Source organism: Oryza brachyantha, chromosome 5 (assembly GCF_000231095.2).
Source record: "Oryza brachyantha chromosome 5, ObraRS2, whole genome shotgun sequence".
Taxonomy (NCBI): domain Eukaryota; kingdom Viridiplantae; phylum Streptophyta; class Magnoliopsida; order Poales; family Poaceae; genus Oryza; species Oryza brachyantha.
Genome location: NC_023167.2, coordinates 11,675,268 through 11,702,796, shown reverse-complemented (window position 1 = coordinate 11,702,796; position 27,529 = coordinate 11,675,268). Strand labels below are relative to the sequence as shown.

General features: G+C 43.0%; 3 protein-coding genes and 1 pseudogene across 4 annotated transcripts; 2 read left to right on the top strand and 2 right to left on the bottom strand.

The window, feature by feature from the left end:
• Nucleotides 1-800: 800 nt before the first annotated feature.
• LOC102711531 (annexin D4) lies at nt 801-2,765 on the top strand. The gene is made up of 5 exons (XM_006654278.3): nt 801-1,229; nt 1,379-1,566; nt 1,662-1,880; nt 2,002-2,232; nt 2,295-2,765. The coding sequence occupies exons 1-5, from the start codon at nt 1,190-1,192 to the stop codon at nt 2,574-2,576; spliced, it is 960 nt and encodes a 319-aa protein (XP_006654341.1). The 5' UTR covers nt 801-1,189; the 3' UTR covers nt 2,577-2,765.
• Nucleotides 2,766-6,399: 3,634 nt separating this feature from the next.
• On the bottom strand, nt 6,400-8,212 carry LOC102722680 (cytochrome P450 94A1-like). Its single transcript, XM_040524116.1, has one exon. The coding sequence runs from the start codon at nt 8,178-8,180 to the stop codon at nt 6,615-6,617; it is 1,566 nt and encodes a 521-aa protein (XP_040380050.1). The 5' UTR covers nt 8,181-8,212; the 3' UTR covers nt 6,400-6,614.
• Nucleotides 8,213-14,255: 6,043 nt separating this feature from the next.
• LOC121054442 lies at nt 14,256-16,728 on the top strand (annotated as a pseudogene).
• Nucleotides 16,729-19,396: 2,668 nt separating this feature from the next.
• Nucleotides 19,397-23,995, bottom strand: LOC102722400 (probable ADP-ribosylation factor GTPase-activating protein AGD11). Of its 2 annotated transcripts, none has more exons than XM_015837374.2 (9): nt 23,557-23,995; nt 23,314-23,375; nt 22,563-22,662; nt 22,011-22,086; nt 21,427-21,590; nt 21,098-21,284; nt 20,886-20,969; nt 20,703-20,798; nt 19,397-19,794 (listed from the first exon to the last, which is right to left on the bottom strand). In XM_015837374.2, the coding sequence occupies exons 1-9, from the start codon at nt 23,649-23,651 to the stop codon at nt 19,510-19,512; spliced, it is 1,149 nt and encodes a 382-aa protein (XP_015692860.2). In that variant the 5' UTR covers nt 23,652-23,995; the 3' UTR covers nt 19,397-19,509. The 2 variants fall into 2 exon arrangements, with proteins under 2 accessions (XP_015692860.2, XP_015692859.2); XM_015837373.2 differs by having other exon boundaries at nt 20,886-21,008; nt 23,557-23,991.
• Nucleotides 23,996-27,529: the final 3,534 nt, after the last annotated feature.

Here is a 27,529-nt window from a genome sequence, read left to right as displayed (position 1 = left end):
CTGACCTTACAACAAACACTTCAAGCAGAAGTTGTGTTTCCTATTGGCAACTACTCCCTCCTCATAAGATGTTTGACTTTTTTGCTTGCAATGTTTAATTATTTATCTTATTTAAAAAATTATGAAAATATCATTTATTTTGCTTGTGACTTACTTTATTATCAAAAGAACTTTAAGTACGACTTATCATTTTTTTATATTAGTACTAAATTTTTGAGACAAATGGTCAAAAGTTACAACTAAAAAAGTCAAACATAAATGGAGGTAGTATTTTTTTTCAGAAAACAGTGTTATGTCATCATAGCAATGGCAAGACACGAACTTAAATTCAGCAAGACTATGAAAAAAACAATCGAATAAGACATAAACCAACCATGATTTGATGAAAGATATTGGCAATGCTGGTGCCAATGATGAAAAGGGTGACAGAGTGTCTTGTGGATCTGCCTACTAATGAGCAATTAGCACACACATTGCTGTAAATTTAGACAGTCCATTTTCTGTTAAACACTTCCTTGCATACCTCCTCTAGTTACCATATCTAAATTTTTCCTTGAATAATAATTGAACTGCTGTGAGCAAGTGAAGTATGATTGAATCATGCCCATCACTAGCTTACAGTCCAGCCCTGAAAATGCTGTATAGATGCAACAAGTTTGCTTAACCTCTCTCTAAGAATTCAGCATGACAGGAAGGAATGCATGCAGATAAGGAGGCCATCAACCCTACCTCCCATATCCAATTATTGCAGACATAATCTTAATGACACTCCGTTCACCCCGTGTTCCACGACCCCAATAGTTCGCAACAACCAACAAATCTCCTCAAATTTTTTGAGCCAGGATATATTGGATTTGGACATACCCCAGGCCAACTCAGCTTCATGTGCTGGCAACTCGTTCATTTTCTTTTTTCTCTCCAATCTATTTCAACAGGGAAACTAAATTAGATTGATCCATACGTACATGTCTGCACATGTGTAAACTACTGATGAACATTTCCTGGTTACTGAAATACCAGCATTGCCCATAATTGGCTTCCCAAACACAAACGTTTTTTGGGTATAAAGATCGATCATCCAGAGGAAGGAGAGCAGCAAAGCATAGAGCTCAGAGCAATCATCCTCACTCACTAGTCAGCTTCTTCTTCCGTTCATCTTTGTTGCTTGCAGCTAGAGATCCAATCGGCAATGGCTGATGAAATCCAGCACCTGACCAGGGCCTTCTCAGGTTAGTAAATAGTAAGCTTGCAACCATTTCAATCAATTCTTGCACACTCAGGTGTGCATTCATGCTGCTGCTGCTGCTGCTGCTCTTGTTTTTGTTTTCCGTTTGCAAAATGCTTATGGATTTTGTGGCAAATTGATCGATCGATGAAGGGCTTGGAGGGCTCGGAGTGGACGAGCCGGCGATGGTGTCGGCGCTGGCCAAGTGGCGCAGGCAGCCGGAGAAGCTGTCCGGGTTCAGGAAGAGCTTCAATGGCTTGTTCAAGGATCACGCCGGCGTCATTGAGAGGTGCGAGGAGGAGTACATGCTTCACCTCGCCGCCGAGTTCTCGCGTTTCAAGGCAAGCTAGAATCTCTCTCTCGATGATCCAATCTTGGCGAATTGAAGCTTCGTCAATGGAGATGATCGAGCTGACCGGGGTGGGTGTTTGCGCAGAACCTGATGGTGATGTGGGCGATGCACCCGTGGGAGCGCGACGCGCGGCTGGCGCACCACGTGCTCCACCAGGCGCACCCGGCCGCCATCGTCGTGGAGGTCGCCTGCACCCGGACGGCGGAGGAGCTCCTCGGCGCGCGGAAGGCGTACCAGGCGCTGTTCCACCACTCCCTCGAGGAGGACGTCGCGTACCGCGCCAGGGACAAGCCCTACTGCGGCGTAAGCACTCGCGGCCGAACACCTTTCTTTCTTCGATGTCGCCGGCAATGGCGTCCGTCGTCCTCATCGATCGAGCTCATGTTGATCTCTGTGCGTTGTCGCGTCGTGTCCTGTCGTGCAGCTGCTGGTCGGGCTGGTGAGCGCGTACCGGTACGAGGGACCGAGGGTGAGCGAGGAGACGGCGCGCGCGGAGGCGAAGGCGCTCGCCGCGGCGGTGAAGGGCGCCGGCGGCGCGGCGGCGAAGCTGGTGGAGAACGACGAGGTGGTCAGGATCCTCACCACCCGGAGCAAGCCGCACCTCGTCGAGACGTTCAAGCACTACAAGGAAATCCATGGCCGGCACATCGAAGAGGTAATCAACCAAACAAAAAAAAATAAAAAAAGGAAAGATTTTTACTGGTTTGGGTTTTGCAGGATCTCGGGCACGAGGAGACCCTGCGAGAGGCGGTGCTGTGCCTGGCGACGCCGGCGAAGTACTTCAGCCAGGTGATGGCGGCGGCGCTGAGCGACGGCGCGGACCACCACGCGAAGGAGGCGCTGACGCGGGTGGCGGTGACGCGCGCGGACGTGGACATGGACGGCATCCGCGCCGCCTACCACGAGCAGTTCGGCGGCAAGCTGGAGGACGCCGTCGCCGGGAAGGCGCACGGGTACTATAGGGACGCGCTCCTCTCGCTCGTCGCCGGCGGCAAGTGATCCATCGATCCATCCATCCATCCATCGTGAATGGGTGTCGTTGATCTGTTGATCATCGTGTGTACTACCGTTGCTGTTGCCGTTCTTGTTCTTGTACGTGGATCGAGACTGTAAACTTAGCATTTGGAGAAGATGTTGAGTTGTTCTTATGGAATAAGATCGAATTCAATTGGGAGAGTTTTGATTTCACCATCTGGAATCAATCTGGCATTGTTTGTTCACTCTGGCTGCAAAATTTGATTTGAAGATATGGCGGTTGATCTCGACGATGCTCACGCAAACCCTGGATAGGTAGAACACGACATGGGAATGGGAGGGACCGAAGCAAACAGAGCACACACAACACACACTCGCAGCCTCGAATGGGCTGGCGCCAGGCGGGAAGTCCCAAGGGCCGTAACCACGGCGGCCGCTGTTTTATCTGGAGTGGGCCGTTTGCCCATCAGCTACTCCGTAACTAATTAAGGAATAAGTCCACTAGAGGTCCTTAAACTTGAAGGCGAGTTTGTTTTTCATTCCTTAGCCGCAATACCAGAAATGTGTACCCCTAAACTCATCGAATCCGTTCACAAAAGGTCCCTCAGTAGTATTGATCTATTTTTTAACCGGTTTGCTGACGTGGCGGCCGGTGGGTTCCACATGTCAAATTTTTTTACTCTCTCTACTCCCTTCTCTCCTCATTTCTCCCTCACAAAGCACATGCGGCGGCGACTGGGGCGGCCCGGCTGCCAGGTGGCACGCGGGGGCCCGGTGGCGCGACGGTGGGGGTGGTTCGGCAGCCGGGCGACGCGGCCGAGGCTCGACGACGCCCGGCAATAGCGGCAGCGCGGGGCGGCGCTGCGGTGGCTCGGCGGCCGGGTGGCGCACGGGAGCCTGACGGCGCGACTCGGCGGCCAGCTGGGAGGAGCCAGGCGTGGGCACGGGGCGAGGAGACGGCTGGCGGTGTCATCGCCCGGGCAACGCCGGAGATGGCGACGGCGCGTCATTGCCGATTCCGGTGAGGAGGGGGAAGGCTGTTCAGGCGCCGCGACGGAGGCCAAGCTCGCCACCGCCTCCGCCCCAAGCCTGTGCTCGCTGCTGCCGCTGTCCTTCCACTGTCGTCGCCGCCCCAAGTTCGCGCCCAATGTCATCGCCTCCCCGTGCCCAAGCTCGAGCTCGCTGCTGCCCGGCTGCCGGCCTCTTTGGAGAGGGGAGAGTGTTGGTTTTCTTTTGTTTTCTTATTAGGCTGACAGGTGGCCCCATGAATTTTTTAATCTATTTTTTGTTGACTAGGATGCCACGTCAGCGAAACCACTCTTCAATACTGCCCAGGGACCTGAATTGAACGGTTTTCGTAACTTCGAAGGACAATATTTCTGGTATTGTGGTTGAGAGACGATTTTGATATTTCGTGACAACTTGAGGGACCCAAAGTGAACTTATACCACTAATTAACCATGACAAAAAGGAAATGGATGTTGAGAGGGATTGGGTAAAGTGTTTCTATGAACTGGTTGGATATTAAAAGAGTAAAATACATAGGCAGTTCTTAAACTTGAGAGTGAGTGTCACTTAGGTCCATAAATATGAAAATTGAATATCTAGGTCCAGAGTCTTGGTTTAATGATTCGTAGCGGATCCAAACCTCATTTGACCTAGGCTGACTCCCGACGTGAAATCCATGTAGGAAGAACATTTGCAATTTACCCCCTCCACAATGAAGAATGTTGGAATAATTGTAATTTAAATCTTGACAGCATAGTACATCTCTAGAAACCTAAAAAAAAAATCTCCCAACCCCTCACTTCTCTCTCATTCTTCCCCAGCCATAGCATTTGAGGAAGGGAGAGCGACGACTGGGTGTCGCCAGAGTTCATTAAGTGCTATGACTAGGGAAGAATGGGAGGGAGGTGAGGGGATTTTTTTTTGTTTCTAGAGAGGTACTGTACTGTCAAGGTTTAATTACAATTATTCTAGCATTCTTCATCGTGGAGGGGGTAAATTGTAAATGTTCTGCCTACGTGGATTGCCACGTCGGGAGTCAGTCTGGGTCAAATGAGGTTTGGACCTACTAGGAATCATTAAACTAAGATTGTAGACCTAGATATGTAATTTTCAAGTTCATGGACTTAAGTGACACTCGCTCTTAAGTTTAAGAACCGCACATGTATCTTATTCTATCTAAAAATTTAATAAGATATATTAATATGAAATTTATTATTCTATAAACATGCATGTTCAAATTTAACTTTGAAAGATTATAGTTAAATAACAAATTCAATGATGAATGTGTGCATAATAGTTCCAGTTTAATTTTTTTTAACTTCTAGGAATCGAATTCAAAGTTAAATGTCTTTAAAGTGATATATCTCATATTAAACTAGCTTGTTGATTTTTTTAATAACTATTTAGATGACATGGAAGAAAAGAGTGGATATCGTACCGATTTAAGAAAATTCATTCATTATTGCTTTGTATATAAATCTCTTTATTATTGTTTTAATACATAACATATTTACTCATGTTAGAGCGTCTTCGACGGGGCCTAATTTCTACTCCTAAAACTTTTTTTTAGAAAATTAGTCTAAAAAGTAATTTCCAACATCCCTAACACTTACTCCTAATTTTATGGTGCTCCTAATAATGACATAAAAATGAGTCAGATTTAGATGTCTTTTGGGTATTATCAATTGCTCCAACAGGTAAAATCAGCTTCGCGTGGACTTATTCTTTCTCCGTGCGCACCTTTTTCTTTATCGTGATCTTCCTCTGTCCCCTTCAATGTTCATCCGCCTCCGCCTGCGCTCAACTCCTCTCCGTCCTTCGGTCACAACAAACATATATGTCCTAAACGACGCGCAGAAAAAAAAATGGCTAGGCCTATTCTGTGCAAACAAGAAAAATACGCTATGGCCAATTGTGTAAGCCGATAAAAAGAAGTCTGTCATAGCTGATTGTCCGTGTGCACAGAGTAGTTAAAAAATCCTTCCTAAACGAACAACCGATCACACCCCTGTCTACGTGACCAACTAATTAATTTTACGAATCTAAATAAACATATATATTATACTGCTGGAGTTATGAATGATTTAGAAAGATTATTATTTTGTGACAACTTCCAATATAACAGTTTTGTGAATCAATTTTTGGCAATCATTTGAAGAATCATTTGAAGATACTCTTACTCTGGTTCAAATAAAACATATTATTTTAATGGTCTCATGCAACAGAAGATCACACTGATCATATGTGAAGGCTAATTCAACGTTTACCACCGGTCCATCACCACGAAGTCATTTGAATTATTATTATTGTTGTAGATTTCTCATATCTTGATAGTCCTAGACCATCGCATGCTTGTTCAACATGATATCTTCCTGTCATCGTCACCCATCAGCCGAACGATTCAAAATTCAACGCACGTATAGGGGTCATCTTTTTATTTGCAAGCGAAAAATAATTTATAAATAAAACTTATATATACGTGTTTTTAATTATTAAAATCCAATGCTGAAAAATAAATTATAATAAAAACCCTTTAAGCAACTCTAATTAAAGACAAAAAAATTAAATTTTGACTTAGGGGTATTTAGATGGGGCTAATGCCACATCGGATGTTTGGACACTTATTATAAATATTAAACGTAGATTAATTATAAAACTAATTATAGAAATAAGAGCTAATTTGCATGACAAATTTTTTAAATCTAATTAATCCATAATTAGATCATGTTTACTGTAGCATCACATAGGCTAATTGTGGATTAATTAGGCGCAATAGATTCATCTCGCGAATTAGTCCAAAATTATAGATGTGTTTTATTAATAATCTATATTTACTATTTATAATAAATATCCAAATATTTGCAAATATTTGATGGAACATGTTGAATAACTTGTCCGAACACCCCTTTGTACAAACAAAAAAACGAAAAGCCACGGTGTTACCATCATCATAGTCCCGTGACCCGTCTCCCTTGCCGTGCTACGACAGTTGTGTAGTCATTAGTCAACATCTTCACCAAGTGTTGACTTGGTCAAACAATCAAGTTGCATCTCTCACTCTTCGCGCTTCCTTAGCCGCACCCATAGCCCGCCCCTCATCTTCATCGTCGCCGTCATCTCGTACGCCGGCGGCGACTTCATGCTTGGAGCCGGCGCCGCCACCTCCATGCTGAACCTCCGAAGCACGGCTGCCGCCACCGTCTTCATCTGCACGTACGCCATCTCCTTCCCGAGGCACACCCTAGGCCCGGCGTGGAACACCGGGTACCGCGCGGCGTCCACGCCCACGAACTCTCCGGCGTCGCCGTCGCCGTCGCCAACCTGGAGCCATCGCTCCGGCGAGAACATGAGGCATTCATCGCCCCACAGCTTCTCCATCCGACCCATCGCGTACGCGGAGTAGTTGGCGAACCACCCCGCGCGCACCGCCGCGCCTCCCGGGAGCACGTCGTCGGCGACCGCTACCCTCCCGTTGAACGGCACCGGCGGGTACAGTCGCATCGCCTCCGTGATCGCGGCGTGGAGGTAGTGCATCCCCTTCACGTCGCCGTCCGGCGATCGTGACACCTCGTCGCGGACGCGCCTGTCGCACCGCGGGTTCGCGGCGAGGAGCCAAAAGAACCACGTCAGCGCCGACGACGTCGTGTCCTTCCCGGCCAGCACGAAGCTGACGACCACGTCGCGCAGGAGCCGGCGCTTCCCCTCCGGCGTGGGGAACATGGCGCCGAGCTCGCCGCCGTCCTCCTCATCCATGGCCGCCTTGAACCGCGAGAGCAAGTCCGGGTCCCCGTCTTCGCGACGTGCCATCTTCGATTCGACGACGGACATGGCGTAGTCGTCGATGACGTCCACGGCCTCGCGGAGCCGGCGCGAGTTGCCGACGTTGAGGAGCCTCCTGAGCTTCTGCACGAAGGTGAGCGGCGTCAGGGCCCTCCTGAAGGAGATCTCGACGGCCGCGTCGAACGCCGCGAAGAGGGCTTCGTGCCGGGGGTCCGCCGCCGCCGTGTCGAGGAGCGTCGAGCTCTCGACGCCGAACGCGACGTGGCAGATGCTGTCGAAGGCGAACCGTCGCAGCGCGTCCTGCAGGTCGACGGCCTCCCCGGACGCCGCGGCGGTGTCGAGGAACGGAAGCAGCCTGCCGCGGAGGTGGACGCCGAGGACGTCCTCGGAGAAGCGGCGCAGCGAGCGGGAGGAGAAGGCGTAGGACGCCACCTTGCGCTGGAGGCTCCAGAGCCGCCCGTTCGCGGCGAAGATGCCGTCGCCGATGAGGTCGGACATCGCGGCGCGGAAGCTGGGCCCCCTGACATAGTTAGCGAAGCTGGCGCGCAGGAGGTGGTCGACGGCGGCGGGGCACGCCGTGGTCACCGCGCGCCCCGCGCCGAGAGGGCCCCACGCCTCGATGGCGCCGCGCGGCGCCGCGCGCAGCAGGTCGGCATACCAGTCAAAGAAGCGCCTGCGGTTGCGGATGAACTCGACGGTGTTGCCCAGGACGGGGTTCGGGTGCGGGCGGTGCGCCGTCGTTGTCAGCTCCGCCGGAGCCGCCCCGCGTCGCCGGAGACGGAAGAGGAGGCCGGCGGTGACGAGGAAGAGGAGCACGTAGGCGACCTGTGACATCTCCATGGTTCGGAACTCCAGAATTCAGATTGGCGAAGTCTTTTGTTTCTCGACGGAGGCAGTTTTTTTAGCACACGCGTGTAGATATATTCGTTGCTTGCATGTCATCTAAATAATTATCAAAAAATATAAAAAAATTAAGAAGATAGTTTAATATGAGTTATTTCACTCCACCAACATGCAACTTTAAATTCAACTTTTACGAGTTGTAGCAAAAATAACAAAAATAATTATGAATATGCGTATACTTAGTTTCAGTTTTGTTTGTTTTTTTGCTATAATTTGTAGAAGTTGAATTTAAATCGGTATGTTTGTGAAATGATATAACTCATATTAATCTATCTTGTTAAATTTTTTCATATTTTTTATGACTATTTAGATTGCATGCAAGCATATACACCCGTGTGTTAAAAACTGTTCCCGTTTCTTCACCTGTGTTTTTTTTTTACTTTTTGGTGCTAAATTGTGCTCATTTTTCCAAGAAGTTGATTTGCAGGGGTGAAAATTCAGCTCATGCAGACTGTTGTTCGTACTGAAATTTGGTTGGATAAAGACATGTCATGCGAATTTCAGGATTGGTGCTTCTAGATATATAAAAGCCACCGGCAACAGACTTTTCTTCTGGAGGAGTTAGAAGAAAAATGCTTAAATCTTACTGTTAAATATGCAGTGAATTGACACTCTACATGAGTAATTTCTTGGAAAGTTTCTGCATCAAACAGAGCATCCCATGTGAGTACACCAAAAATTACTGACCGAAGTAAATGGAAATGGCTTGGTGAAAACAATAAACGGATTAATTGGTATATGAAATAGTTTGGGTATTTACCAACCATTTTATCGGTAAATGGTATTATTCCAATAATTACCATTAACGAATGCGGAGAAATACTCTTTTTTCACCATGCTCATGCCCATGCGCGCCCAACCCCAAAATCTAACTGCTCAGTTATGGTTGATGGAATGATTGAAACTTGGGGGACTGAATGGCTGGCCATATGTGCCTCTGAAACGTCTACTATGCAATGGAGTGACTGGTATTGTCTAGTGTCTCTTATGTACTGTCCTATATTGCTTACTTTTTTTTTATGTATCTCATTTTATCGTTGTTTATGGATCTACCTACCACTTAAATATCATTGAATTCAAACTTATTTTCAATTTAATATGCCCGCAGTTCATTTTCCAAAATAAATTACTAGTTTGGAATCTTCTAACCATTACCAACCTGTTTAATTCTGATTGAATAATTTCAGTTCCGATATACTGATATTTCTGATACTGTTTTCATTCCTGGCTTGCCGTTTTCGATTCTGTTCCAAGAAATAATACAGATGTAAAAATAGTTTGACTATTTACCGACTACTTTCGATCATTTTCATCCTTACTCGTACCAACTCTTTCTTAAAATTCCTATGCTCTTGGTATATATATAGTGTTCCGTATGTCCCAAAATACAATAACTTCTCAAAATTTATCTCATAATATAACAAACTATATCTATATTCTCTTTCTAATCAATCATAAATCTCCATCACTAATGTTTTTCATGTACTTTGTCTTCTCAAGTGATCACAACCCACCAAGCCTCCCACCCTCCAATTTAGTCCTACCAACTTTTTTATTTACTAAGCTCTGAAAACCTTTATACTGGAATAGAGGACTGGTAGTATGGAAGTGTGTTACAACAAAACAGCTGATTGAACAAGCCCATAAGATTTGAAGATGTATAGATTGTGAGGGTACGTAGATGATATATAAAATATTAAATACCGTTACACTTAAACATTATGTGGAAAGAAGTGGTCGAACTCGCAGTGGGGAGGGGGATATTACCACTCTGCTTTTTAGCAGAGATATTTGCCTATATTTCAAAATTGGTCAAATTACTTATCTACAGCAGGAGTGCAAAATTTAATATGCGTAGTATTGCAAAAGAGAGTTGAGTATATTAGCTTCTCCAGTCATATGTAGGATCCTATATAGGAAATCAAGGAGTATACAAAACTGAAACATAAATTAGATATATGGAACTGCAACTCTCACCCACAATCAACCTCAAAGTTTTCTTGTTTGATCAGTAGTTTCGAATTTTCGATTGATCGTCGACATGTCTCACTCTCGATCAGATTATCTCGTTTTCTTCAGCTTAATTATGCTTATTAGCTTCCAAGTTCCTACAAGCTTTCAGTGTTCTAAAGAATAAAGAGAGAGAACGTTAACTAGCATTCTGTGTCACTGACACCTTCTTGCTCATCTCCAGTGATCCATTGACAAGTCGGACTGACGTGGCGATCAAACACGATGCAACCACCCAATCAAGCCATGACAGGTCAGACCACCAAAGCCCCTTTCACAGCATCTCTAACCCTAGCTAGCTAGCATCAGGAGCACTAACTTTCTTCCCATATGCATCTTTTTTCCACTGATGATTACCTTGATATGTATGCATGAATGCATGAATTCATGGGGATAAATAATTTTAATCAGGCATCCAACCAATCGCATGATTAAACTAAGAGCAAGTTCAATAGTATAGACTAATAGCTCTATATATAGTTAATCTAATAGCTAATTTATACAATAGTTATCTACAAAACATATACCACCCCGTCCCACATGTCATATACACAATATCTTGGAGTCTATGCTGCAGCTAGCTACAAATCTGTAGCTCATTGCTCTTCTCTCTTCTTTCTAATCTTCTTAAAATATATTTATAGATAGCTTATAGTCTACTATTATACCTGCTCTAATTAACCCCTTTCTAATTGTGTGGTCAGGTAGCCCGGCCCTAGGCTGGGCGCACTAAGTTGCTCAGCCAATCAAAATGCTCCTCGTCTGTTTCTCCCCAAGCTCCTGTCGACGGCCACGATTAGCTCCAGTGCTCTGCTGCCATGCTTTTTTTTTTCTGCATAGTGATTAACCGACAGGTTGAAAAGGATTTGATTGATGCATATATACACATAGTACAATTGAGAGGATTAATTAAGGTCTGGTGATTGACTTTCTGTATCAGCCATGGACTCAGTGGCGGAGCCAGGATGAAAATCTACCTATGGCGAACTTAATACTACTAAGGCCACGTTCGGCCCCTATAAGTTAACTTATGCCTCTCGTTTTTTCCACGCATGCTTCACGAACTGCTAAACGTTGTATATTTTTGCAAACAAAATTCTATATGAAAGTTGTTTAAAAAATCATATTAATCTATTTTATATTTTTTAACAATTAATAATTAATTAATCATGTACTAATCTATTATTATGTTTTCGCACCGGATAAGTTAACTTATCCCCTTACCCCGAACGCGGCATAAGTTATTTTTATATAAGAACCATATGTAAAATAAAATAAAGCTATAATACATTAAATTATAAATCATCATGCGAATAGTACTCCATATAAATCATAATACCTATAAATTATCTTTTGCGTGACGTACAACCTTAAGTATGACGGGGGTCTGCATGTGGCGAGGTATGGCGGCCGCCATACCTCGCCATATTGGTGGCTCCGCTACTGCATGGACTCGAAATCATATCAGGATTAGGGTTCTGGAAAGTTTGAGACCCGGAGTGCGCATACGCTTCTGAGATATAGTTGCATATATATGCAATGCTTTGGTGATCGATCTTGCTAGCTAAGCTGTTGATAGCTACATTAGTAAGGTGGCCACTTATTACCAACCTGCCTGGGTTTAGTGGGTGTGCAGAGATTCTCCAGCATCCATCTGAAACTGCAAGAACCAATCGCGGATCCAGAAAAAATATTAGGAGAGGTCTGATGAAAGAGAACTGCTTCCAGCCCTTCCTTCTCTTCAAAAATACTAGAAATTTTGTGGTGGGAGGCTAAGAGAGACTTTAATGGCGCAGATCGGGTAGGAGGGGCGGAAGCCCCTAGCCCCGGTGATAGTATATGCGCCCGATATATCATAGCTGAAGAAGGAATCCTGTTTTTTTGGACCAGTATGCACGCACGAAATTTAAATGGTCTGTGTAAATTTATCTTGAGAACACTATCAATGTTTTAAAGGTTTGAGGGATTATTTGTGCATGTCTCGAACGTATCTTTTTGAACACTTCGATCTTATAGGCATACATGCATGCATGTTTCTTAATTATAGGAATAAAGAGCCTATACTTAATAATGCATGCAAGTTTCTTAAATTTATGCAATAAGAAGACAGTGATGTATATATGTGTAGTTTTTATAGTTTATTTAAATGCAATGATATTTAGGCATAAAAGATTGTCAAAATTTTGTCGATTTATTTTAACAGTAAAATTCAATGATTTAACATTCCACTTTGATTTATATATTGGCACTTATGAGTTAGACACTTAGGACCACCTGAGACAATAAAAGTGGCCTATCATGTTAAATAATCATGCCCTAGTTCATGGAGTGCTAAAAATTCAAATATCTCCATTTTAATATACATCTTTCCCCAATTTTTGCTTGTTCCAATAAATGGATATTATCTCTCATGAATTAAATAGTGTCCAATATGTTTAGAAACAAAATTTCCCATCGTTTCAGGGCTCATAACATTCACGAGTTTCGTTTACAAATAGGAACAATATATAGTTACATCTAGTTTTAAAATGTGCGTCAACATACATGATGGTATCCAATATGATTTTTTTACTGCTCACTCTGTTTTTTGATTGATGATGCCATTGATTTTTTATATGAACTTTTAACTATTCGTCTTATTAATTTACGAATGTAGTGCAAATGTGAAAAACATAAATTATGTCTAAAGTTATCTTTAATGACAATACAATTCACAACAAAAGAACTTATATAGATTTTGCAAATGAGTAAATGGTTAAACATATGTCAAAGGTCAATAGCATTATTTATGAAAAAAAGAGTGAGTATGGTATTATTAGGGGTGGACGTAGGGTAAAAAAATAACTATGGGCATATATCTATAACTCGTTGAACATGAAAGTCAAATAAAACTCATCTCATTGCAGCTTATAAAAACTCTGAGATATTATCATTTTTTCTATTGTAGTTGGAGTCCATAGGTCATACTAGTGTGAATATATCTAAGAAGCATAAATTTTAACTGGGTGATCATGTACACATTAAATCACCCCTGGGTATCATATTTATTCATATATGCATGTCATGTATTGCATTTTTACTATTTCTTCGCACCAGTTGCCTGTAAACAGTTACGACCACGATCATATATAATGTTATTGCTAGGGCACGTGGTGAGACTAAAGACACATGGCTAGTTGTTCCTTCCAAAATATATACATACATTTGTTGGATCCTCACTCGAAAATTCATTGACTTTTTACCACGCACTGTCATTGAATTAATCGGTAGCCACACACACGGGGCAAAGAGTGAGACTTTGAGAGATCGATCACATCGATCAATAACACCCACATGTCTCTCCAAATCGAGCTATCTATATCTCTACCAACTCTTTTAAACCCTGAAGATGATATATTCTCTTATTTATCGCAAATCATTTAAATGACTATGGGATTTTTTTAATAAAAACAAGCTAGATTAATATATGATATATCACTACACAAACATACAAGATTAAATTTAACTTCTATAACTTAAAAAATATACAATATAGCTTTTAATGTGTCTATAGTAATTAAAGTACAATTCATTCTTTTTTTTACAACTTATAGATATCAATTTAAGCATTTATATTGGTAGAGTGATATATCCCATATTAATATTATTATTTTCCAAGTTCATTCCTAACTAGCATTTGAATAATATGCAAAAACGAGGGGATCGACATCCTGCGCCACTGGAGAGATTAGAATCCATTGACCTGTGATCTCTAGCTTGTTCCCTCCCACAATGATGGAGAAACGCACTGTCGACGGATCGATCGATGTGGCTCATGATCAGGTGCACGTACGAGCGAGCCAGCCAGCCAGGTCGCATCTCACCCCGGCCGGCCCGTCCCCCACGCACGTACGCCCCGCGCGCCTATAAATTCGCAGCTAGCGCTGCCATCTAGCTAGCTGCATCAATCAAGTTCAACCACAAGGAAGAAGTAAACGCGCCTGTGTGCGGGGCAGCACCAGCATGGCGGTGAAGAAGATGGCGTCGGACGGGGTGTGGCAGGGGGAGAACCCGCTGGAGTTCGCGCTGCCGCTGCTGGGGCCGTGCACGTGGCCCTCGTCCTCCTGCTCGCGCTCGCGCTCAGGCCCTTGCGCCAGCCTAGGGTTGTCGCCCACATCCTGTAACACTAATTTTATAGTTCTTGATTAGGTACTAAGAGATATCAAAATTTTAATGTAAAATTTGGTATCTCTCAGTACCTATGTACCATGAGGTACTAAAATTTTAATTTTACACTGAAATTACTAAAATTTTGATACCTCATGATACAGTACTATAAAATTACTTCAATGGTATATATACAATTCTATTCGTCCTCGATGAAATACCTTTAGATATTAGATATCATACCTCTAACCTATAAAGCGTCGGTAGGCACCAAATTTTATTTTATACTACAAAATATATAGTAACTTCTAATATTTTCCTAATGATAAGATTTCTCCACATATATACAGGCATGCATGTTAATTAATTACTGCCCCTTATCTTCTGTGTGGGATACACAGTAACTTACCTGCTACCTACCATTGTATATATATATATTATGATTTTTTTTTGGTTAATTGGATCATACCATCATGAATGACACGAGTAGCGCCGGACGGTGTACACACACAGCCAAAAGCGTTGCAGTTCAACATTTTAATCGGAGTTATGAATGACACGAGTAGTACTCCTACGATTCTTGCAGTGAAATCTATCCATGTAAATATGTAACTTCCAACCCTAAAATTAACTGGCACGAGTGTTTATATATATTTTATATAACTTAATTTTAACTTTGGCACTGGTTCTAGTATTTAATATAGAAACTATAATATATTATAACTCAAGTTTTTCTTTTGGACGGAGGAAGTAGATGCTTAGTGGCCCTTATTTTCCTGAATTGCTAATCCATCCATCATATATATAAAGGACATATATAACTAGTGTTTTACTGTACTTATAATTATAATTATAGTACATGATCTGCATGTCGACTTATATGTTGTGTGCTCGCCAAGGGTGGCATCGTGCTGGGGCCGTCGGCTCTGGGGCGGTGGGGCGCCTTCCGCCGCACCCTCTTCCCGGCGTGGAGCGGCGCCGCGCTCGACACCGTGTCCGGCCTCGGGCTGCTGCTCTTCCTCTTCCTGGTCGGCCTCGAGCTCGACTTCCGCTCCGTGCGCCGCGTGGGCCCACGCAGCGTGGCCATCGCCGCGGCGGGCATCGTGCCCCCGTTACTCGCCGCCGCCGGCCTCGTGCCCCTCCTCGACGTCGCCGTGCCGGCGCCGCGCCATGCTTCCTTCCTCCCGCTCTGCGTGTTCGTCGGCGCCGCGCTCTCGGTGACCGCGCTCCCCGTGCTCGCCTGCATCCTCAAGGAGCTCGGCCTCCTCGGCCTGCCCTTCGGCGACACCGCCATGGCTGCCGCCGCCGTGAACGACGTCTTCGCGTGGGTCCTCCTCGCCCTCGCGCTCGCCGTCTCCGGCGGCGGAGGTGGGGAGCCTAAGGGCCCCCCGCTTGCTCCGGTATACATCCTCGCGTCGGGTGCCGTGGGGATTTAACTTTTTGCCACTTTTAAAAATAACATCTTATATATTTGCTATCCGCTGTCTATGATACGTGGGTCCTTATGTGTCATGTCAGCAAATATGTTACTGCCATTAAAAGTTAATTATTCCGCCGTCTTCGTGGCGTTTATGCTCTGCGGGCTCCGCCCGATCATGGCGCGCCGCTTAGGCCCCGACCGCGCGGGCGACGACCTGGCCTGCACCGGCACCGTCGCTGGCGCGCTCCTCGCCGGCGCAGCCACCGACGCCACCGGCGTCCACCCGGTGTTCTGCGCGTTCGTGTTCGGGCTGGCCATGCCGCGGGAGGGCGGCATCGCGGAGCGCGCCGGCGAGAAGGTAGCGCCGCTGGTGTCCGGGCTGATGCTGCCGCTCTACTTCGCCACCAGCGGGCTGCACACGAACATCGACAACGTCCGGGGCGCGGCCGCCTGGGGCATGGTCGCGCTCGTCGTGGCCGTGGCCATCGGCGGGAAGTTCGCCGGCACGTTCGCGGTGGCCGCCGGCACGGGCATGGCCAGGCGCGAGGCCGCCGCGCTCGGCGTGGCCATGAGCGCCAAGGGCCTCGTCGAGCTCATCGTGCTCAACATCGGCAAGGAGAGGAGGTACGATTACCTGTACACGTAAACTTCAGATGAAGTATACATGTACTTCAATACGTACAAATTAATATACGTAGCTAGTATAACCGTATGGCTCGTGTACGTATATACGCGTATGTGTATGTGCAGGTGCTGGACGACACGACGTTTGCCATCTTCGTGATCATGGCGCTGACGACGACGGTGCTCGCGACGCCGTTCATGACGGCGCTCTAACGGCGGCCGCCGTCGGCGACCACACCGGAGAGCGACGTGGAGCTCAAAGATGGTGATGCTTGCCCGGCTTAGCTAGCTAAGTATATATAGCTGAATTTGCATGCGTGTGTGCATTACTCCGTAGACCGTACACACTCTTTGTGTTTGTGTTTCCGTGGTCAGAGAAACATGGTTAGTGACATATGGGTCTTATCGTCTATGGATCCACGCGTCAGTCTCTCTGAACATCGAAGGATCTCGTTCCATTCCGGCAGGCAATCCTTTGCTGTTGGTGAACGTTGATTAGTACTCCACTGTTCAGACTCATGTATCATCCTTTTTGTTTCGATCTACTCATGTATCATCCTCGTGATGAAGTGTTGTTTGTGATGTGTTTTTCATGTAAACAAAATTACCCAAACTACTGTGCAGTTACTACTCCAATGATGCTCTATTGTCCATGTTGTTCTGCGTATATATAGCTTTACATATTTTATAAATTTTTTTAATAAAACGAATGATCAAACGTATATAAAAAAGTCAACAACATCGAACATTTAGGGACGGAGGGAGTACAAACGCAGAATTCATACACACTCATCCTACTAGCCTACCCTTATTTGCACCTCTAAAATCTAGGCCAACATATCTTAAGATTTATGATGGCCAAATCACTGCCCTACCAGTGAAATATGCCAACTCTAGAATTTGGTCCTCTATTAGCTTATCTAGAAACTAGACTAATATATCTTAAGAATGACGATGAGTACATCACCTACAACTAAAATGTGCTAAATTGTGTTTAAAGAAAGTTTAATGAAATTACAACTTTACACGTGAAAAGCAGATGGTAGGACATTGAAGAAATATTCAGTTACTAGCGAAATGCCCTATGCTTTGCTATGGGTGAAATAAAATATGTTAGCATCACTTGTTTGCTTATTCAGAAATTGATATTCACTAGTTTAAACCAAATATTGGATGTTGGATCAATTTGCAAATTCTGTTAAATCTTTAGTGAGCCCACCACTAGGGTCTTCTACAGTCGTAAAGAAAATTAAAAAACAATAAATTAATACTCTGAACTAACATTGGCAGAACTAGTTGGGCCGAAAAGGTAATGTAGCGTAAGCGCACAACCCATAATAGTTGGGCTGGAACGGGACTAGGGCCTCCGTGCAGCCCATTCTGATTAACCCGGATGGAAGAACTACGGCCCATGAAGGTTGGGCCTCTACGATCCTGAAAGTCACTTAGAGCCAATTATTCTGAAGACTACAAATATACTTGCGAATTGCAACACATATATAATTGATGGGCTATACATGTGCATAGAGAAAAGATATCCTGTTGACGTAATTGCCTGACAATCAGTAAAGCTTCATTATCTAAAAAATATTCAAGAATAAGTCCCCTTGTTTTGGCTTAAATTTATAGGATTATACTTTTAAGCTAACCTTTTGTTTTCTATGGTCTTAAGAGCATTCCCAATAGCTCATATAAATTCGATCATCCATACTGTTAATTAACTGGATGTGATAACCTAAAATAGATTCTCTACTTTTATTAGTTATCACTCTAATGGAACATCCATGTTACATCTTCTATATATATTTTTATTAATATTTGCAACCATCTACTCTCATAGTTATTGCTCTTTTCTTTTGAGATTGGATGTTAAGATATGGAGTAAGAAGAGAACATTTAAATATGGAGTATCTCTTTCTAATACAAATGATGCCATATTTTTAGAGGATGTGATGGAGTATTTGCTGGAGCAACATTTTTCCTCACATACTCTATTAAACAATATGGGGGATGAGATGGAGTATTCACTGTAAATGCTATAGGAAACCGATGGTTTTGAAGCATTTAGTTCACACTTCATAGTCCTACTATAATCCATAAACTTCTGGTTAATAGTGCAACGGTGACTTATGGTTTAAAAAGAGCCAAAAAATGTTGCTTATTTGTTTAGACTTTGGGTTTTAGACTTATAAATTACTGCCTGCAGATACAAATATTTGATACATCAAACAATCGAAGTTACATAGTACTTGACTGTACGAAACGTTAGATGATTCTGATCGGAGGGAGTGGGTCAAAGGATTTTATTTTATAATCATTTTTAATAAATATTTTTGTTATTAAATTTGAAAGAAAAATATTTTTACCATCTAAACCTTTTTTCACACCATCCCTCTTGATGTGACAAAAGAATTGTCTCGCCAAGCTGGCTAGTGTGACAGTCTTTCCACGTCAGGCGGGTTGACATGAACAAAAGGTTAATATGGTTGAAATATTTAACTTTGAAATTTAGTAATAAAATTATTTATTAAAAATATTTAAAAAATAAAAAACTCCGCATATTCATACTGCCTTACTGATTACCAATTTAGCACCCTGGGATTGGTTGAGAACACCCAAAATCAGCTATACACACACATTGTAGCAGTACAAGGACCACAAGATCCAGTAAAAACCAACATTGAATCCTAAAATTAGAGCTGTTCGGATGATCCAATTCTCCCTTTCCTACCTATACAGCCATATCTAACACATGATGACATGAAAACCCCTTAACATGACACAAGCTAAGTTGACAAGTACAGCGGCATGGAGGGTAAACACAGAAGCAAAGCTCCATGCATGGTCACAGCAAAACGGAGCGCATTTCATCCCACTAAAATGAGTTTTTTTTTTACCATTTTTCAAAAGTACTTTAGGATCAAAAAATTTAGTGTAAAATTTTATTATCTTAAAGATACCTTAAGATACTAAATTTTTACACTAAAAATATGATATCTGAAGTTTTTTTTAAAGATGGTAAAAATGCTCCAGCAAAATACACCGTCTCCGTCTAGCTTACTACTGCTACTGGCTGAGCGGGACGCACTCGAGCTCGATCTCGAGCTCCCCGTGCTCCACGTTCTGGAGCCTCAGCGAGATCTCCTGCTTCACCTTGCCGTCGACGACGGAGATGACGCTGTCCCTGGCCAGCGTGCCGTCGTCGACCGCCAGCAGCTTCGTCACCTCCACCGAGCCGGCGACGGCGGCCGAGCTCTCGTGCTCTCTCGCGGCGGCGATGAGCGGCTGGATGTCGACTTCCACGTCCCCCATCCGGTCGTCGGAGCTGAATGTGTCCTTGTCGAACACTTGCTGTTAGGAAGATAAAAATTAGAGCACATAGATGAGTGTGACCTTGTCGGCGTTTCTTTATACAAGTTTGTAGATCAATGGGTAATCCATGTTGCATCTTGTATGTAGCAAATGTTCAGATCTCATTAAAAAAATTGAATCTCAACAAAACATGTTACTCTCTTGCTGCTCTTCGGGGGAAATAAGACACTCTCACTCTCATAAGTCTAGATTATTATTTCCAAAATGACGCGCTTCGACAAATTAGATCAATTTAGGGTACGTTTGGTTCACGGACGAGGTTGAATAAGATATGGTGATTCATGTTTTGTTGGATATGATGATCCAAATTGGTTGTTTGGTTCAGTAGATAGCATAAACTATTTTTTTTGTTTGGTTAGATGGATAAAGGTGGATGAAATGAAATTACTAAATTGTTAATATATATCAAAATATATTAATTATTACTAATCTTACCATAATTAACACTGATTAACAATAAAATATAATAGCTAGCCATAATAGCAAAACACACCATTATCACTAATTAGTTGCTAATGATAGATGCTAACGAGGGTGGATGGCCTCATCGGGCTAAACTGATCGGATTAATCCATCCAACATATTTAAGTAATATTCCTTGGGTGACCATAATGTCCACTCGTTGCCCGCAAACCAGGCACTACGAAAAACCTAATGGCTATATCCAATCCACCCAAATCCACCCTAGTTAATATTTCAAAACATCTTGAACTCTTGAATACTAAATATCAAGAGTTTACTTGCAACATAAAGTTGACAACATAGCTATTCCATGACATTGGATAGAAATTCTGATCAATACTCTCCATTGAGATGGAAAAGGTAAAACTAAAATTAGATGTCATGTTACGACTAAAAACCATGTTTCCATAGGAAAGAACACGCACCAATTTAAGAGGCGGCACCGGGTGAGGGATCGACAGCATTAGCCTTTCATTCCATACAGGATTCAGGGTGTTCTTTATCACCCTGGTTTTCATGGACTATAAATGTGAAAAAAAATTGGCCGTGAGAAAAAGATATATATTTTACCAGAGATAAGCTGCCATATGCCAATAAGATGAACTTACTTGATGTCCTAAGTTAAGCATAACATACGGATCACTTGACATCACATCACGAACAGCAAGATTTGTGCCCCGTCTGATATCAACCTTAATTAATCCAACAAATTCCACCATGCCCACATCAGTCTGAAAAGAATTACCCGCATTGCAGTAAAAATAGCTTATAAAATGCAATATCAGCTTGAAACAGATAGAACAAGGAAGTTCTCCCCCACCATTTTCTTTAGTCCTTTGTGATCTGTGTCCTTTCTTCTCCAGCTATTCCTAAAAGGATGGCCAAAACCATGTCGTACACTGCAGTTTTGCTGCTGCTGATGCTTGTCTGCTGGGTGTTTGGTATTCACTCGTAAAGGGCATGAAAACTGTGGATCAGTCACGAACTGTTGAAGCTCATACTTTTTCCTGCATATGTGTAGATAGAGCGAAAGCATAGTTTTGTCAGACAGAATTTACAGAAGTACTGTTCTAACGATAAGAGTACTAGTTTCGTAGCAGAATTAATTTACATAAGTAGTGACGATGAAAATGCTAGCCCAATTTGTACCTAATGAAATTAGAACGCTCCTCTGTCGTGCAATCATGTCTGGGCTTTTTGTAGTTGTCTGGCAAAAAGGCCTCATATCGTGTGTTCACCCTAGCATTTCCACCTGAACCGGCTAAACAGTTGACCTCTTCATCTGTCCACTCGTCTAGATTTACTGAAATCACCTGCGTTCAATTAAACAATGAACAGTTGAATACTTATTATTTTCCGATTACCATATGCTTATGCTTTGCAAACTAGACCATATATGCTTTTGACTAAGGAAATGTTTGCCTGCAGTGTAATTTTATTGGTCTCATATTCATATTGTGGCAAGTGGCAACCCTTGCTCCCTTACAACATCTCCAATGGTCGACCCATGGGTATTTTAGGACCAACTCTAATTCAACTAAATAAACTAAATTTTATTTTGTGGTGAAACTTGATTTATTTTATTGAACTAGAACTGACCCTAAACTAATCATGGGTCGACCCATGCCCATCCTTAATCTCCAACCATTGACTCAGAGTAAGTTGAACTGGCACCAAATTTCAGATTGGAAGATGGGAAAACAAAAGTGAACTTCAAAGGGTCAATTGTTTACCTTTGATATGTGTACTCCAAGACTTCTATGGGTTCCAGAGCATTTTATGCAAATTAACGCACCAAAGGGCAAGGCCCTGCGAGAGCCACATCAGCCATTAGGATAATCAAAGGAGCATTAATTTCCAAAAATATGTTTACAAGAGAGCGGTCACTATTTCAAAAGAAAAAAAAACATGCCCAGCTAAATGAATACTACCAAATTATTAGTATGTTTATACCGCCTGTACCGCTTAGCAGCAAAAACAAGTGAAAAACCATTGTATATCTGACATATATCACAAGCTCTAGTAACGCCAAATGAATTCTTATACTTTTCAGACGGCCATTTAGTCAGCATAACTAGCACTAAGCATTTTAACAGTACCCAAAACTAGCAAAAAAATGTTATTCAATTAGTAACTGCAATTGTTATAATTAGATACAGACACTAGTTTGTTAACATTTTTGCTTAGAAGGTAATATGCTAACCCTCTAGATTTCTTGAAACTGTAAACCACATGGAGAATCTAGGAGAACATTGTTGCATGTCTGGAAAATGGCTGATACTTACGCCCATTTTGGATCTGGGGTCCCACAATCTGCACAGAACTTGTTGGCAGGCTGTTTCAACAGATGTTCCAATCTTTCACTTGCATTAGCCAGGTCCATATCTGATAAGCGTTGCAAATTAATTGTAATTTGCAGGTTGCAGCACAATGTCTATATGTAGTGGATCAACAGGTGAATCGTGCATTAAAGACAAACAAACATGTACACCGATGATCATAAACACAAATAAGAAGTTCGCATCGGGAATTGAATTTGCAGATCACAATTTTATTTACTTCAGTTCAAAAAAAATACCTCGCGGTACCAAATCTTTTCTGATTGTTGGATCTAACAGTGCAAATCCTACTTAGCTAGATCCAATGATGAAAAACGGTTCGGTACCTCGAGATACCGGTACCTAGAGATACTTAGCGAATCTCATTTGGCAACCCAACCATGCAAATGTGAGCCATTGCAGCTCCAAGGAAGAACCACCCATGGCATGCATGCATGCATATGCAAATATAGCTCCATGTGTTGACAGTCATTAACCTGTTTGATTGAATTAGTTTCGCGCGATGCTAACAACACGAGTTAAAATTATTGAAATCATCCAACAAAATTCGAACATTATGTGATACTCAGTATATATGCGAAACATTTCATAAATCTATTGAGTTCCAAAGATCCCCAATGCCAACGGATTAGGCATTTCAACAAGGTGTAAAATACCATGCACACAAGGATGAGGAAGAGGAAGGGGAGAAATTAACCTGATGCATCGAAATGGGCATCTCCATCATGCCGGGACCGGGATCCGTATTCTTCACATTTCCTTTCACATAGGGTAAAAAGAAAAACTACTTAATCTAATGTTCTAACTGAATTCGCATGAACAAAAACGGAGAGAAATTAATCTGCAGGGAAACCCATCCGATACTGATATTACGCCATCCAAATCGCTGATAAAAATTGAATCACCAACTGAAAAAAGAGGGAAAAAAAAAGGCGCGCACCTTCTGTAATGTGCGTTGGGGCTATCGAGAAAATGCAGAAGATTGTTCTCCTCCATCCTCCCCTCCTCAGCCTCCTTCGTCTTCACCTGCTGCATTGGTGGCGGCGAACCATCAGCACGCCAGATTTTCGATCATCCGTTCCGCTGGGGGGAAACCCCGATCGATCAAGTTGATGGGGCCGGCCGGGTGTGTTGAGCTTGAACACCAGAAGGATTTGTTAGCGATCGATCGATCGATTGGAGGCAGGTTGGTTGGTCGAATTCGTTGCGTGTGCCTTCTTCCCTCCCTCCTTTTTTTCTCCCCCTTTTCGCTCTTCTTTCTCTCTCTGTCTCTTTCTCTCTTTGTTTCGGTTGGGGGGCAAAGCAGCTAGCAGCTGTCCAAGAATAGGCACTGGAGCCTTGAGGGGGTGATTCACATGGGGCGCCGCGCCACCGGCGACACGAACAAAGACTCCAATGGCAGACCGTGCCTCCAACCCTACTGCCACTGCCACCGCGATCGATCGTTGCCGGCGAGCGACCATTGACTCTCTCTTCGCTAGAGACGGACCGACCCCTCGTCGCCTCACCTCCGCAGCCACCCTAAATGCTAGCCATTGAGATACGGGGCTACTTCACTTATATCTTAGATACTTTATTTTTTCATAATCAATATGAGACTATTTAGCGATCTTTTCCTTCACACATGGGTGTTTCTCAGTCTTTCACCGCCCCTTCACCGTATACGGGCTCTACATGCCCACGGCCTCTCAGGTATACGGGCCCCGCAGGCACCCACGGATTCTTCCGCAACTAATGTGGGACTATTTAACAACTTCCTCGTTATTTTCAAGGCTGTTATTCGTGTCGTCCACTCCTCCCTCTTTCGCCATCGTCTACGACGACATCCCCTTCCCTTTCTCCCCGTTGATCAACTTTGGGTCCCAACGTACCTCCATTGTTGGAGTTAATGCTGCCACCATTCTTCAGCATCGCCTCAACCATCTTTGTAACCCACCACCGCCATATATATAACATGAGTATGCCAATGCCCTATCTTTTAAATATGCCTTATTTTCATTATGCTTCTTGATCGGTAATTCGGGTCACGTGTTGGTCGGGAACCTTGGTTGTACCTTAGTTGTGCTCTCCTTCGCCGCTGCTGTTAAGGTTTTTTACTGGTGCAATTGCTACCTCTCACAAATTTGCTTGTTCATCTCCTTGTATTGTTTTCATCATCTTTGTTTGGGTGTCTCTGGTCACCATGTTCAGTGGCCCTCCCCTTCTTAGGGTTTTCTTCTCTCGAAGTGCATTGAAGGGCGTTAGAAATGGATGACAATTTGCTAAAGTCTGATCGAACCAGACTTAATGCGGGTGGCCTATGGCCGCAACCTTCAGTGGCCCTCTCTCCTCTGGGGTTTCCTTTCCTCTAGTGACGTTAGAGGGCATCGATCCAATTAGCAACTTGGCAAAGTCAGAAACTCGATGGCTTGATGCAGTTGTGTAAGTTAGCTATATGTTAACGGTAGTTAATGATGACCAAAAACCTGTCAGCATGTTTGAGTTAAAAAATAACTCATACTAGCATTGTGCCGTGTTTGATTATAAACATAGCTGAAAAATATTAAGTAAGCAGAAAACTTCATAATATGATAGATCATCTACTAATCACATCATATAATACAAAGTTTGTCACCCTCATCAGTAATAGTAAAAATATATACATTCATCTTGCATAACAAAAGACACAGAAACCTAATTATTACTGCACGCACGCACAATATGCTATTAGGTTCAGACATTGCTTTCAGATGTTTATGACACATTAGACATTGCACAGAAAACACACAGTATCGTCAGTTTGTTTTTTGTTTGCAGCTATTATGCCGAATGATCATTTGTCGCATGAACTCAGAACTTTTCGATCTCTGGGTGTAACGGCACGATATGGTTATGATGGTTGAAGATTAACTAGTGTAGTATGGTTGAGCAGATAAAAATGGTTCGACTATATGATAAAAAGGGTGCTAATATGGTTTAGCATCAAAATGTGAGTAAAGGTGTAACTTGTTACCGGAATAGATAGGCTCTCGATGGGCTCCCTGTTGCCATCATAGGCCTACATGAACCTCATGACAAAGAATGCATAGTCACTAGAGCAAATTTGTATCTTTGGCCAATCCATGAAGTTCTTCCTGAATCCGTCAAACCTACAAAAACTCTTTGGCGCTGTCGTCTGTAGAACATCAACGAGCCGCTTCACGATCCTTTTAAACAGAGCACCATGGTGATTATATGATAGTTCCGATTAGTTGGTAATTGTTTGAATCCATGATGTCGACACGCTTATGGTTGCTGTTAATTGCATATAACGACCAATGGCTGTTGTGCAGGACAGGTACAATAGTCTGATGATGCGATAAGTCAAAACATGAAGCATGTCAATATATTCCATATTGGTTGTCTCCATAAAAAACTATATCCAATAAAAATTTGAAGCATGTCAATATATATGTCAAAACATGACGCTTGTGGTCGGTGCTATCCATCAATCATCGTATGAAGTAAGGCTTCCCAAGGCTACCTAGGCTCATGGACGTCACAGCGTCAAGTCCAATCTCCTCCAGTTTATTATGGTGAACGACAGATAACACACAACAAACGTCATATGCTATCGCAGCGTTGCAGTGTGTCAAGTTGGGCCGCTTTGACTCCGATACTTTCATAAGAAATAAAAGGCCTTCTGGTTGAATACAATCATATATAACAAAATAAAAAAGAGTTAGCAGTGCTCGTAATAATCATCCTACCAAAAAAATCAACATAAAAATCATTATTGTATATGTTACTAACAATTAATAATCATAAAAGTTAGCAGCTTGTGACAGAAAAAAGGCACATGCACACCGGTATAGAATGTGAACATCTTGTACGCTGCTACATAGACGAGGTTGAGTTGAAGTGATTGTTAATCTTGGACAAATTAATCACTATTAATAGTTCAGTAAACTTTTAACTATCAAATACGTGTGCATCATATGGACTATGTACAAACAGGAGAACACGTCTTAGTTAAAATTTAGCTGAACACACTGTGGTCTTGCAGCAAAATAAGACGCTAAAAAATATAATCATCTGAAGAAAGATGATAGATGAGGGAAATGGTGCTTACGTCATCGTATGCTTCGCCGTCGCCAGACGATGAAGCGTGCCGTCTTCGTTTGGGCTTTCTTTGTGCATCATCGCCATACGTCATTGATGAAGATTGCCCGCCTCTAGCCACGGTTTGTGACAACACGATCTCACACTCATTTTGTGAATCCACAAACCGAATCCTCTTCACCCTCGCTGGCATTTTTCCGGTGACTTCCATGGACAGTACACTGGAATAGCAAAAATGTGGTTACCGATTAACCCTAGTTCATATAGAAGCAGTGCGATGGTAAAAGGAACGAGTGGGGGTGATACTGTTACTAACCTGCCGGGCAACCTTGGTTGAACGAAAAAGATCGTCGTACAAATAAATACGGCGGCAGCGGCGATCTCCTAAGAATCAGACGTGGGGAAGGGGAATGGTAGTGTTCGCCGTAAACTACAATGGAAACGAACTATCCATAAAGTTGTGCATGGCGATAAATGCGCCAGTTTTGATGTGACTAAATCTAGAAGATTCGTTTCCGTGAAACGGCTGTATTGTAATGGTTCACCCCCGAAACAACGTTAAAAGTTAACTTTCATTACGCATTCAACCCCCTACCAGTATGTTAGTTAAAAATTAACTAATATACCTAGCATGCGTTGTGTTGTTTGATAAGTTAAACTTTAATTGCGTAGTATAACAACATGATGTGCGTGCTTGATGGTGGACATGTTAGTTAAAAAATAACTCAATATGTGGGCAACGTGTTTGAGTTAAATTTTTACGTAAGGCATATGGTTTTCGGGGAATGTTCAGAATATAAATTAAAACGTAACTTATATTCGTAGGGTGTGTT